This window comes from Gambusia affinis, linkage group LG07 (assembly GCF_019740435.1).
Source record: "Gambusia affinis linkage group LG07, SWU_Gaff_1.0, whole genome shotgun sequence".
Classification (NCBI taxonomy): domain Eukaryota; kingdom Metazoa; phylum Chordata; class Actinopteri; order Cyprinodontiformes; family Poeciliidae; genus Gambusia; species Gambusia affinis.
The window spans coordinates 9,687,414-9,700,013 of NC_057874.1; the positions used below are offsets into that span (position 1 = coordinate 9,687,414).

Here is a 12,600-nt window from a genome sequence, read left to right on the forward strand (position 1 = left end):
ATGTGTGTTGCATTATGCCTCAGTAGTAATATTTGTGCAAAAGGCCCTGGAGGGGCTGCTGATCAATACGCTAAAAGCTGCTGTAAAGCTTCATGGAGCTGAAACACTGCTGAGTGATACTCATCCAGGCCAGTTCCACTCAGCTATAAACAGCTAAGTCACTATAAAACTGATCTGACTGTATTATATATATATATATATATATATATATATATATATATATATATATATAGCTGCATTATTTTAATGTTTGTCTAAAAAATTTGAATGTCGAAAAGTGCTACACCCGATTTTGAAAATCATGTATCCAACTCTGCCCACTCCTCTTTCCATAATAACTCAAACTCTGTCATGTTGGATGTGGAGCATCTGTGAACATTTTTGGGTCTTGCTGCAGATTCTTGGTTGGCTTTGGGTCTGGACTTTGACTAGGCCATCCTAACACATAAACCTTAATTGATCAAAACCATTCTGTCGTTGCTTGACCCTCATGTTTATGTTTTGACGAACCTCAGCCACAATTGTCCACCGTCCACCTTCTCATGCTGCTGTGGAAAAGTATCTCTTTTGCATGATGCTGCCACCACTATGCTTCACATGACAGCGATGTGTTCAGGGCAATGTGTGGTGTTAGCTCTATGTTCCTCATAGTCTTGTTCTTGCAGGTCAGAAAGTTGCTCTTTGGTCTCAATTGACCAGAGCACCTTCTTCTAAATTACCCATAAATGCCATTTTGCCAACTTAAAATGTGACTTTTAGCTTTCGTTCATTTATAACATTCTTCATGCCAGACTTGAATAAAAGCCCAGTTTATGGAGTGCATTAACAATAATGCATGTTTTAGGTTTGCACTTGTGCCATTTATTTTTTTTTTACTTTGTCATCACAGCTGGAAAAAACTTGATGGAGCAAAACAAACCCCAGTCCAATGCTACCACAGAAACAATAACGTTATTACTTCTCAAACTAATAAAACTCTTCCCATTTCTGAATGATTTATTAAGCGCTGCTCCATGAGACGCTGTGTTGTGTTCAAACTCTGCTTTAAACGTCTGCACAGTTTTCTCTCTGAGCTGTCTGCTGTGCTCCTTGTTCCTCATGATGCTTCACAGAACAGCTGGATTTATGCTGAGGTTAAATTACACCCAGATGTGGTGTTTGCACATTTATAGAGTGTTACTTGGGTAACAGGACAAAGGAGATAAAATGTTGACACAGAAATTGGGAAACCATCCGTCATTTCCTCTGCGCCTCACAATTATGTCCTTAAATAAAATCCGAGCAAAAGCACACAGAAACTTGTGGTAGCAATGTTACAAAGCGTGAGGACGTGTTAAGGCATCTGAAAAGCATGACGAGTTGCGAAACTTTCACTGTTCACTTCAGAACATGGACATGCAGATTCACAGAGGAAGTGCACCGTCTGAGAGTGCTAAGTCACCAGCTGTGAGCGAGAGCAGCAGTCGCTCTCAGACCCAACCAAAGGGTGCACAGGGGTGTAAAACGGTGCAGTGGTGGTATGTGGCACAAGCCGGTTGGGTGGTCTGCGAGGGCCCACTGCTGCTTTTGATGTTCATAAATCATCTACGCTAGGTCTGTTGTCCCTGCAGTCAGGGTCAGGTGGGGAAGTATTTATAGTTGGTCCAGATGCTGCAGTCCGTCTCTGATGTGTGTCGGCAGCCGTGCTGAGAGCCACCTGTGCATGTTGTCCCTGCTGTCTGTTGCGCCTTGCTGTGCATCTTGTTACATTAGGCGCCAGTTGGATTGTTTCAGATGAATGCAGGGTTTCATATGGGCAATGTTTAAGCACACCCATCATTAACAGTCCTGATGGGTTCCCCCCGCCCCTTTACACAGTAATGTCTAGAATTCACACTTTCCGATTCTCTGTTGGCTCATGTAGCATCGAAAGGACCGTCCTTTCACAGCAGAACCCAGAAGGCTGTTGCAATAAATTTCAGAGCTGCAAACAAACCCAAGTTGCGGTTTTGACAATTTTAAAATTTGACATTCTGAAAACTCGCTCCTTATGAACGTCTTTATTTCTTTTAAGCTATTGCCTCTCCTTTCCTGCCTTCTTATGACAGTATCTCGCAAGGCTGATGTGCACATTTTTTCACTCTTTCCCTGCTCTGTGGAAGGCGAGCTGTGGCACGTTAGGAATTCATATCAGCCGGAGTGCACCTTGCAAAACATCAAACACATCACAGGGAAGCGATGAGGGGAATGGGAGCAGGCTGACGTAGAATAAAAGGTCAAAAAACACGGGTAAATGTGTTGTTCAGGCTGCATCTCCCAGCTAATATGCATTCTTACAGTTTCCCTGCGGACTTGAGAGGAAATGCTATCAGAGAAAGTGTTTCAATCCTCCGAGATAAAGGCTTTTCCCCCTCTACACCAGCCAAAAAGGAGAATAAGAAGTGGCGAGTTTTGTGTCTGTTGTTGACATGACTCAAGAGCACCCCCTGCAGGCTGTGAAGTCCCATGTTCGGTTACAGTACATGCTTCCTGAAATGAATCACTTCCAGTAGAGCTGGACTGGACGCACTGAGTGGCAGGCTGCATTGATTTACTCCATGCAGCGGTCAGCAGTGATAATGGATTGGGCAGTGAGAGCAGAGTTGAGCTCAGGCAGAACTTACTGCTGGGGTGTTCTTGTTGATGATTTCCAGACCAAAACAAAACTCTCAAAGGGGGAATTCATGTTGTGTGGTTTACACGTTGTTCGTACTTAAATTAATGTATCTTAAAGTAAGTCCTTAAAATGCCTTAAATTCATTTTAAAAAGTAAATTAGCCTTAAATAAGTTAAACACCAGCGATGGCATAGTTACTTTGAAAAAGTAACTTTAATCGTATTACTGATTACTCCTTGAAAAAGTAGCTTAGTTAGATTACTGATTACTTGATTTGGAAAGTAACTAAGTTACATTAAAAGTAACTTTTTTAGTTACTTTCAGCAGCTGCTAACAACAACGCTGTGAAAATGACAGATCTTTGCCAAAACTTAATTGCAAGTTATTTTATAATGATAGCATCAACAATGTGTTTCCACTTATACGGTTGAACTGAAGAGGAGATTGTTTAATGGTTACAACAGTACAAAAAAATGCTTTAGTAATTTTTGCGTGTTTTTGTGTGTTCCTGTGTTGTCTGGAAAACTCTAAGAATGATTTTAGACCCCCGCTGCCCCGCCCCCAGCCTCCAGGTTTCGCGTTACGGCCCTGCGTTTGCTGTCATGGCGCAGCGCACAGAGCTCCTCCTGCGGCTCCACAACTCAGATGTTCCGCTGCACAGATTTGTGACACTTATCTTAATATTAATGATTATAATGGCGTTTAGTTGCACAACTTTACGGACTCGTTCATTCGTGGCCGTTTTCACGTTTATTGCGCTGTTCATATTAGTCTCGTTGTTTGCAGTTTTCTGGAGCGCAACGTGAAGCTCGACGTCATTCACAGGTAATATATTTAATTGATATTAACAAAGACACAGCGCGACGGATCATCCGGGAAATGATGGACCTGGAAGGCATCACTAAAATGAACTGTATGTCAGACACATTCTGGGGCTTATGTCTGCTTATTTCCAAGCCCAAAACCGCAACCCGCGACTCATTAAATATGATAGCGACTTTATAAAAAATAAATAAATAAAATAAAATAAAATAAAAAAACCCCAAAGCCGATTATAATAATTGGACTTGGCGACCGAAACGTAACGAAATGCGCATCTCCCTCCATTGTTTACATTTCTGTCGCTGCAGATAACTGTCGCATAGAGGAAAATTAAAATAGTAGCGAATGGTAACTCAAAGTGATTTCGAAAAGTAACTGTAGTCTGACTACTGGTTTTGAAATAGCAACGCGTTAGATTACCGTAGGCTACTCGTTACTGAAAAAAGTGGTCCGACGTCACTGTTAATCACAGGTCTGAAATCTTGTCGTGGCAGGACTATTTAATCTTCTGTATCGAGAGTCCTATATATATAGAATATATGTAACCAAACATTTGAGTCATGCACAGATATCTTCATTCCATTCTGTGACTTGAGGTGGTTGATGCTACCGCTAACTACCTGCTAATATACTCTTGCTAGCTTGCTTTTCTGCGTCTGTCAAAAGTGTAAATTTATCGCCAGCTGGCTGGACCACATTTGTTTTTATCACTGGCTCATTCTGTTGTCAACCCCTAAAAAGGCCTGGCACTAGTGCAATATAAAATATGCATGATACAGATCTTAAATTTAATTCATAGTGGCATTACAAAATTTTTATTTTTAGTTGTTGAAACTTGCAGAAACCCTGGTTTAGGTTTTGTCTGAATTTTGAGTTGTTTGACCATGAACAGCAGTGATCCAGGTGCTCCTGATCTAACGTCAGCCTTCACTTTTAACACGTCTCAAATTCTTCAAATGGCTTCCTTTCCCTCCTCCAGTCCTGGACCCCCAACCTCCTCCTATTGCTAGGCCTTTCCTGCCATTTTAAGCCCTTCTTCTGCTGCGGCTCTCTTCCTTCTCCTCTTTTCATCTTATCATTTTTCTCTCTCTCTCCTATAATAAGCCCCATGTGAAGCAGTTTTCATGTAATTAAAATGCACATCATTCATCTGGGAGGAAGGGAGTCTCCTTAATCTGTGTCAACCCACATTTTGGCCTTTGAGGATTTGGCTCGTGAGCACCATGCACACACATAACCTTTCTTGGTTTAGTTATCTTTTCTCCTATTTTTCGTCTGTTTACTCCCACATCTGCTCCTCACTGTTGGAAATCAGATGGGCGTTAGAATGTCGTGACTGGGGTTGCAGAGATAAAAGCGTGCTGAATGCTTGTACGATTCTGTGCTCATTAGCTCTAAATTAGGATGGACGATAGAAGTAAAAATGTATAGAAACCTTGGAATAAATGAATCTGTAATTGCAGAAAATGTAAAAACATTAATAATAATCCTGTTCCTAGATAGGAACTTTGAATCACTAATCTGTACGTTCCTGTTCCTGAGGCCCATCTTTCTTAGCTACTCTTGAGAATCAGAAAAGCAGGAGAACGTGCCATTTAAGTCAGAGGATTGGGTTTTAATCTTGGAAAAAAAAAAAAAGCAGAAAAATGCTTTTTCTCATGAGGTTCTATTTTTATAATTGAACAAAAACAGCAGGATAAAAAATATGATTGTGCACAGGCCAGGGGTTTTGCAACCTGCAGCTCTACTTTTGGCTTTTTTTCCTCAAAGCTTGATCAAACAATTTCCATAATGATTATGTTTAAATGGCCATAGGACAGAGGATTTTGTAAAAATAAATACTTTAATAATACAAAACGAGGAGTACGTGTTAATACATAAATACGTGACATACTCCTAATTGAGTCTTTACTAGAACATGTAAAGATTATCAGCTTGACTACTGAACTAATAATTTATTCATCTGGTTTTTTCTTTGCTTGCCCAACGCTGAGGCAGTTTAAAACATGTTTTTATTGCCACCTCTCAAGTCAGCAAGGCTGGAAGAGAGGAAAAGCATGCCTGAATTTCACTGAAATAGTGCAAAGATATTTTGATCCTATCTGCAAAACCAATCGGCTGTTTGGGAGGAATGCCAGAAAAACATTTTCTGCCCAAACATCACGAGCGTAAACACATAAAGCTTTACTGAGAATGTACCTGAAACCTTGTGGTTTGTCAACAAGCAGTCTATCTGGGTCTGGCCTGAAACAAAGGATTCATATTTTAAAGCTACTTTCATGCCCAATGTGGATCTGTGGTGCTGTGGTTTCTATTAAAAAGACCTTTGGAGCCTTCATGTGTCAACATTATGAGGTTTTGAGGGTAAGAATCAGGGGAAGTGCACCCAGAAAACTAAAAACTGGTTCTCATCGGGTCAATCAGCAGGATACTAATCCAAAACATATGAACTACTCAACAAAGGGATTCTTCTCTAGGCATAAAATCGACCTTTAAAGCTGAAGAGAAAAAAGGACGCAGGAATGATCAAAGATCAGTCTTTCTACACGTTCAAACATGTAAAACATTATAGGGAAATTAGTGCAGCCCAACTGGTGATTGCAGTGGAGGCTGCTGTATATGACGTGTTTTACCTCACAATGTAAGGAACAGACTTACCGCCCCTCTATAACGCATTTTAAATCCTGATATAAATCCTGTCTGATTTAATTTCTGAAGGTTAACTGGAGGAGATCAGACAATAAAACCTAACGATGTTCTCATATGCCAAAAGGTTTTTTTGTTGTTGCTTTGTTTTGGTCGTATTTGTAAAACACAACACCAGCAGAAGTGATGCATTTTAATACTTGGCTTGGTTCGTATTGCAGTTCCAGTTTTGGTCACTGGGGACCAAGCTTGTGCTTTTCTCTGGAGTGTGTGTGTGTGTGTGTGTCATGGTATGTTTACTTGGCAGAGGAAGCTGACACACCTCTGTGCTCATGTCTAGTTTGTGGATGGGTTGCAGCTTGCAGAGCACACGATGTATTCGAAACAAAAAGCAGCCCGAAGCTAGACTTTTACAGAACCTACGGACAAAGTCATTTTAAATAGTAGAATATCCAAAATTTTTCGGTTAATGAGCTGCTTGTTAAATTTAAGTTGCCTCATTTTGATGCAAGAGCTCTCAGATGGTAAGGTGACCACCCTCACAGAAACCACTCCCAAACGGTGTGTTTTGTGTAGCCTCGAGCCTCATATTTATGTGTAGTTTTATTTCATTTTAGTAGAGCAGCAGAATCCCTGTAACCAGGGTGAAATCCAGTTCAGCTGCATAGCTAAGTTGATTACCATCTCTTGTGTAAACCATCTGGACTCACATCTGTTGACAGAGGTCTTGGCCAGCTGCAGTAAAACTTCACTCTGACATCACAAGTGGGCTGTAGCTAGCCCTGAAATGCATCCTCGCCGTTAATTCAAGAGGTTTAAGCAAAGTAATGGGATCAAATCTAACGTAGTGGAAATTATTACAGGTTAATTTTCTGAAATTGTGCAGTTATTGTAGTAGTCTCACATGTTGTTTTGGATGTTTGCTGTTTCTAAACTGTGAGCTACGACGTGTGAAAAGTTTTTTTGTAGGAAACCTCAGAGGTTTTGACACAGGAAGACTGTCCTGTTCCTCTTCCGTATTGTTATCTCTGTCCACCTGCCTGGGTACCGCTTTGACACTTTTTCGAGTGGTAGGCTTTACTTTTATTTAAGCTGAACACTGTTGTCATTCTGTTTGCTTTGCGGATGTTTCTGTTTCACCACTTAGCAGAGGATTAAGACCCTCAGAGGGCCATTAGCAGCAGTGTAAATTAGGCATCAGGTGGTGTGAGATTCGCATACTTGACAACCTTGGGTAAAAATATCGCTGTTTCACTGTATTATTGTATTTACACTATAGTTTTAAGCTAAAATGCAGAATATGATTTACTACTGTTTTTGTATTGTTTTTTTGTCACCAGATATATTTCTAAAGGGCTGAATTGATCTTATAAGCAAGGGAAAAGAAAGGTTTTTAGAAATGTCAGCCCTTCTTCTGTGCTTCATCTTTTATTTATTGTTCCACTTTCTAAAAGAGAATCAGAGTTTTAGAAAAACAATCAATTAAAGGCAATTTTTGTTTCTAGATTTGTAGATAGATAGATTTGTGGCACATGTGGCCGGTATTGACAAAAAAAAACAAACAGGAACATTTAGTTGTGCATGAAGTCGTCAGTCGTAAATTATTTTCACTGGATTTACAACATCCCAGACATATTTCTTTTATTCCATCATCTAAGAGAAGCTCTTTTAATTTCAGTGCATTATGACCTACAACCATAAAGAGATTTAGTGATTATCGGATTGTTAAATCACAACTCTTTACTGTTTCATCATTTGTGGGGAACCACAAATAATACAAACTCAACATGATATGATTTAACCCTTACTGTGATATAAACTGACTGTAACAGATAAAAGTATTGATTTTAGAAATGTAAAACTTGAAGGAATCCTGAAAAATACTGTTGTATCCTATCTGCTGGCTGATCGGCAGTATGTACCAACAGGTGGGGAAAACTCAGAGCAAATGCCAGAAAAAGATTCTACTAACTCCAGTGATTTCTCTGGTTATTCTTAAGAACAGTAAATGTTCGATTACGATGAGTTTAAAAGCTGAAAAGGTTAAAATCAAAAAGCCTTCATGTTAAATGTCTGGCTCTCTCTCGCTTTCTCACAGCTTGAATAAACTGCAGACATGCTTCAACATGTTTTGCCCGTCTTAGCAGCTTTGAAGCTGTAACCTTTTGAAATCTCGATAGAGTTTGATACAAGTTACCAGACATTGCCTAGAGTAAATGGAGTGCTGAGCTGTGTCCATAATGAAACTGAGAGGAATGCACCCTGGCCTCTGAGTCCAGAAAGGACTCTCTGCTGTGACACCCAGTCAGCTGGCATGTCAGCCACGATAAATACGCCAAAGCTAAGGTGGTCCAAATGAATGCGGCTGGGCTTCTGCTCTGTCTCCGCTCTGTCTGCACTACTACGACACTGATGACAGGCATACCTGGCCGCCATTTTCAGGCTTACGAACTTGGCAAAGGTGACAACGTCATGATACTATGGTGTTATTTGGAGGTTAAATACAGGCTGGGCACGTGAAGCACTGAAACCTAGTCGGAGCCTGCGCTAACAGAGTGAAGGAGGAGCTGATTACACCTCTGACACACCGTTGTGATACCACTCCCTTAGTTGGGCATGCCTGTGTTGATAAGAGCTCGGCTTTCTCCGTTTCACCTTATTTTGGATTCCTTGGCTGGCTGAAGACTGCTTTTGGTGCTTTCTTGTTCGTGTAAGTAGTATCTCATTTGTTAAAGCTGGTTCCAGCAGAGGGATAAACCCTTAACTCCTATGAATTTAAATTTAACCCGTCCCTCCCTTCTCTGCCGTGACCCTCTCCTCTGCTCCCACCCGAACTATCGGACTCCCTTGAGTCTGATAGTTGGGAGAGGTAGTTCCTGCCTGGCATACTGTAAACTGGGTTTAGCTGCTGCTTTCTCTGTTGCCGTCTCCTCTCTACCTCTTAGGAGTACAAATAGTCTTTTTCTAAGGTACGTCTCACCTCTGCGTTGACTTGAAATGCGGAGTTTCTATTTCTCTTCTCAGTGTTTAATTTTAGGGCAAGGCTTCAGAGTGGCAATACATGTAGAATATTATACACATTTTATAGTGTATCAGTGAGTTTTAGTTAGACCTTAAGTCAAGAATCGAAAGGAAAATAGATAAATTCAATGTTTTTAGTTTGTACTACAAGCTTTTAGAAATGCTTCCTCTATATTGCTAAATGCTATGTTCTTTCACCTACTATTTTAGCTTGTGTTCCCCTTGAAATACTACATAATGTTGGTGGCAATCAGCTTGTACATGGGGAAACTTTTGCATGATTACACATTTGAACTAGTGTTCTTGGATTTGAAACACTGTTGCCATGGAAGGGTCATTAAGTAACCAAAGGAGTGGCTGTCACAGCCTGCGTGATTCAACTTTTACAACCTCAGATTGTCTGATGTCAGCTCACATGGGCTTTTGACAGATTGCGAAAGAAGCAATAATTACTTGGTGATGGTTTGCAAGCAGAATGCACAATGATTTGAACATTACTCACAAGGAGTACATGGTGACGTACTCAGAAATGGGAGGCTGTACTGCGTAATCTTATTTCCGTTTAATAAAAAGAGGACGTTGTAGATCTTTTTAGTAATGACTATATTTATGGTTTTGCTCAAACTTCAGGGAGGCTGGGAAAGGCAACAAGTAACAGTTTTGGTGCTTATGCAGAAGGTTTCTTTTGTCAACAATTTCCATTCTTTGTAAAGTTTTAACTTGCAGTTACTGATGTTAGCCCAATCCAGTTTCAGGAGCCACAAGATGTAAAAATATAAGAACAGCGATGAAAATATTGTTTTCTAATCTTTCAGACATGAGCTGTCATTAATTGTTCACTGTAAAACAGGATTTTACCATTTTAAATATGTTTTTATTTTAAAACAAATAGGGATCCATCCATCCATTTTCTGTTCACCCTGTGTCCCTAATGGGGTCGGGAGGGTTGCTGGTGTCTATCTCCAGCTACGTTCTGGGCGAGAGGCGGGGTTCACCCTGGACAGGTCGCCAGTCTGTCTCAGGGCAACACAGAAAACAGACAGGACACACAACCATTCACACACACACACAGATTCTGGGCAAGAATTTAGAGAAATTCTTGCCCATAATTTAGAGAGACCAATTAACCTGACAGACATGTTTTTGGACTGTGGGAGGAAGCCGGAGAACCCGTAGAGAACCCACAATGCACATGGAGAACATGCAAACTCCATGTAGAAAGACCCCGGGCCGGGAATTGAACCCAGGACCTTCTTGCTGCAAGGCAACAGCTCTACCAACTGCGTCACTGTGCAGCCCAACAAATAGGGATTATATTTTAAAATGTACTTTTTTATATCACGTTATGACATTTTTATCATAAAAACGTCATAACATGTGCAACATACACCGAATGTTGCTTTGACTCATTCATGCATGCTTGGGAAATCTTTGAATCTTCCATGGCAGCCTTTCACGGTTCACACTTGCCCAGAGTTCCTCCATAGAGCTACAGTCTCCAGTTAAACTCCCATCCCACAGAGAACCCCTCCACCCAAACAGCAATTAGCAAACACCTGGTGGAACTGCAAGTCTGTTGAGCTACAAACCAAAATGATTGTAAACGGCGTTAATGGACGGCATGGAGAAGCATAGTTGTGATAATGTGCTGATGGCAGAGTGTCAGAATAGGAGGTTCTTAAAGAGACAGAGGCCCATTTCAAAGTGTCAATTTTGTTTTTGATAAATCCAAAATATTCTTGATAAATGCTTTGATTTTTTTTTTTTTTTTTTTACTTGATGGTATAAAAAAAATGTGACTGGACCGTACATAATACTGCCGCTTTAAACTCTTTAGCATTAGCTCAGTTAGCATTGGCACAGTTAGCTGAACAACAGCCTGTGAGCTGCTGTTCTTGATTGGATCTGGATCTTTAACCATAGTTCTAAGTATTTTAAAAGGCTGCCAACATTTCATGTTGCATGCCAGACTTGGGTTGAAAGCTCAAATGGGCAAAACAGATCAGTTATGCTGTTCTCAGTTTACCTTACCTGTATTCTGCTTAAAGGTCAGTGCTAGCTGGAGATGCTAACATATGATACAGTTGCAGAATGATTGAATATGTGGTGTTTCCAATTACCAAGGCTCTGATCAGGGCCAGTCAAGCTGCAAATCATCAGTCTGGTCTTTTAGTTTCCTATTTTGATACTAACTAGTAGAGTATAATATAATTTAAAAAAATCTAACAGTTAAACGTAAGATCAGTATCAAAATTAAGTGTGTCCTGATGTGTTTTATTTTTGTAGATGCTTTGTTGGCGGACCTTGAGTCCACAACATCCCACATTTCCAAATGCTCGCTCTTCCTCACTGACGAAGCCGCCTACTCCCTGCCTGTTGGGGGTCAGGACCAGAAAGGTACCTGCCCTCCGCCGGAGAGAAGTCTGAATGGAGTAGATAATTCAGAGGTAAACGAACGCGCGCTGTACGTGTCATTGTGTATGTCCAAAGCTCTTGCAACAAAATTGCATGACTTCTCTGAGGAACCAAGTGTAAATTTGCCAGTTCACTGGTGGATGAACTGTCAAATAGTTACTTTCTGTTTTTATTTTGCAGTCGTTCAGCTCAGCTCAGAAAAGTCAGTGGTCCAGAGAAAGCAGCAGTCCAAACCAACCCAGTGGAGAGGAGGACCACGTTTACAGGTTAGGATGATGTGTGACGGGTTTAATTAGCTTTTTAGGCATAAAACCTTAGATGGTAGCGACTTTATGTAACAATTAGATATTCCCACAGTCATACAAGAGCTTCCCTCCATTTTAACATTTGTCACAGTTGGAAAACCCAAGAAAATATGGATTTTTAAAACAAGTGTAGGTTCTAAGCAATGTTATTTTTGTTGTCCAGTTTCCCTAACAAGCAGAAGACCAGTGAGTCGTCATCATCACCGGCTGCCATGAACTCATCACTGGGCAGCAACCTGTCTGAACTGGACCGCCTGCTGTTGGAGCTCAACGCCGTCCAGCAGAGCACCCCGGCCTTTGCCACAGAAGGTGCTTTCTTCAATTTCTCATAATTCTCTGAAAAGCCAGACATGTCACCATTTATATTTAACACTTCTGTTTTTGTGGTTGGGTGACTCTGCTTCCTGTACTGTGCTTTGCTCGTTCTCCTCTCGTGTTTGAGTTTAACGTCGAATTAACTTTGTATGTGCACAAAAAATTAAAATTAATCTTTTCTTTATTTTTATTATTTTTTATGATGTAGCTCCACCACTGCCAGCGAGCAGCACCATCCGCCACATCCAGGAGAATGGGCTCTCTGCTCCTGGTAAAATCCCTCCACATACCCTGGAAAAGCCGAAGCATGTTGTAGCAGCGCGAGGAATACAGGACGCACGGCCGAGTGTGGAGAGCCTTCTGGATGAGCTGGAAAGCTCTGTGCCCACACCCATGTAAGAGCAAAGACTTGTGGGCAATAAGCTGCCACATTGAAAACAA

At 40.9% G+C, this 12,600-nt stretch overlaps 1 protein-coding gene across 5 annotated transcripts in view; it reads left to right on the forward strand.

Moving 5' to 3' along the window:
- Nucleotides 1–12,600, forward strand: part of LOC122834450 (paxillin-like) — a 36,799-nt gene that overhangs the window by 11,871 nt on the left and 12,328 nt on the right. For 3 of the 5 annotated variants that reach the window (XM_044122898.1, XM_044122897.1, XM_044122899.1), the window contains exons 2-5: nucleotides 11,411–11,571; nucleotides 11,720–11,805; nucleotides 12,008–12,153; nucleotides 12,368–12,554. In XM_044122898.1, the coding sequence (XP_043978833.1) occupies nucleotides 11,411–11,571; nucleotides 11,720–11,805; nucleotides 12,008–12,153; nucleotides 12,368–12,554 (580 nt within the window). Of the gene's footprint in view, nucleotides 1–8,684; nucleotides 8,814–8,947; nucleotides 9,073–11,410; nucleotides 11,572–11,719; nucleotides 11,806–12,007; nucleotides 12,154–12,367; nucleotides 12,555–12,600 lie in introns of those variants that run through there. The other 2 variants (XM_044122900.1, XM_044122902.1) reach the window with 2 other exon arrangements.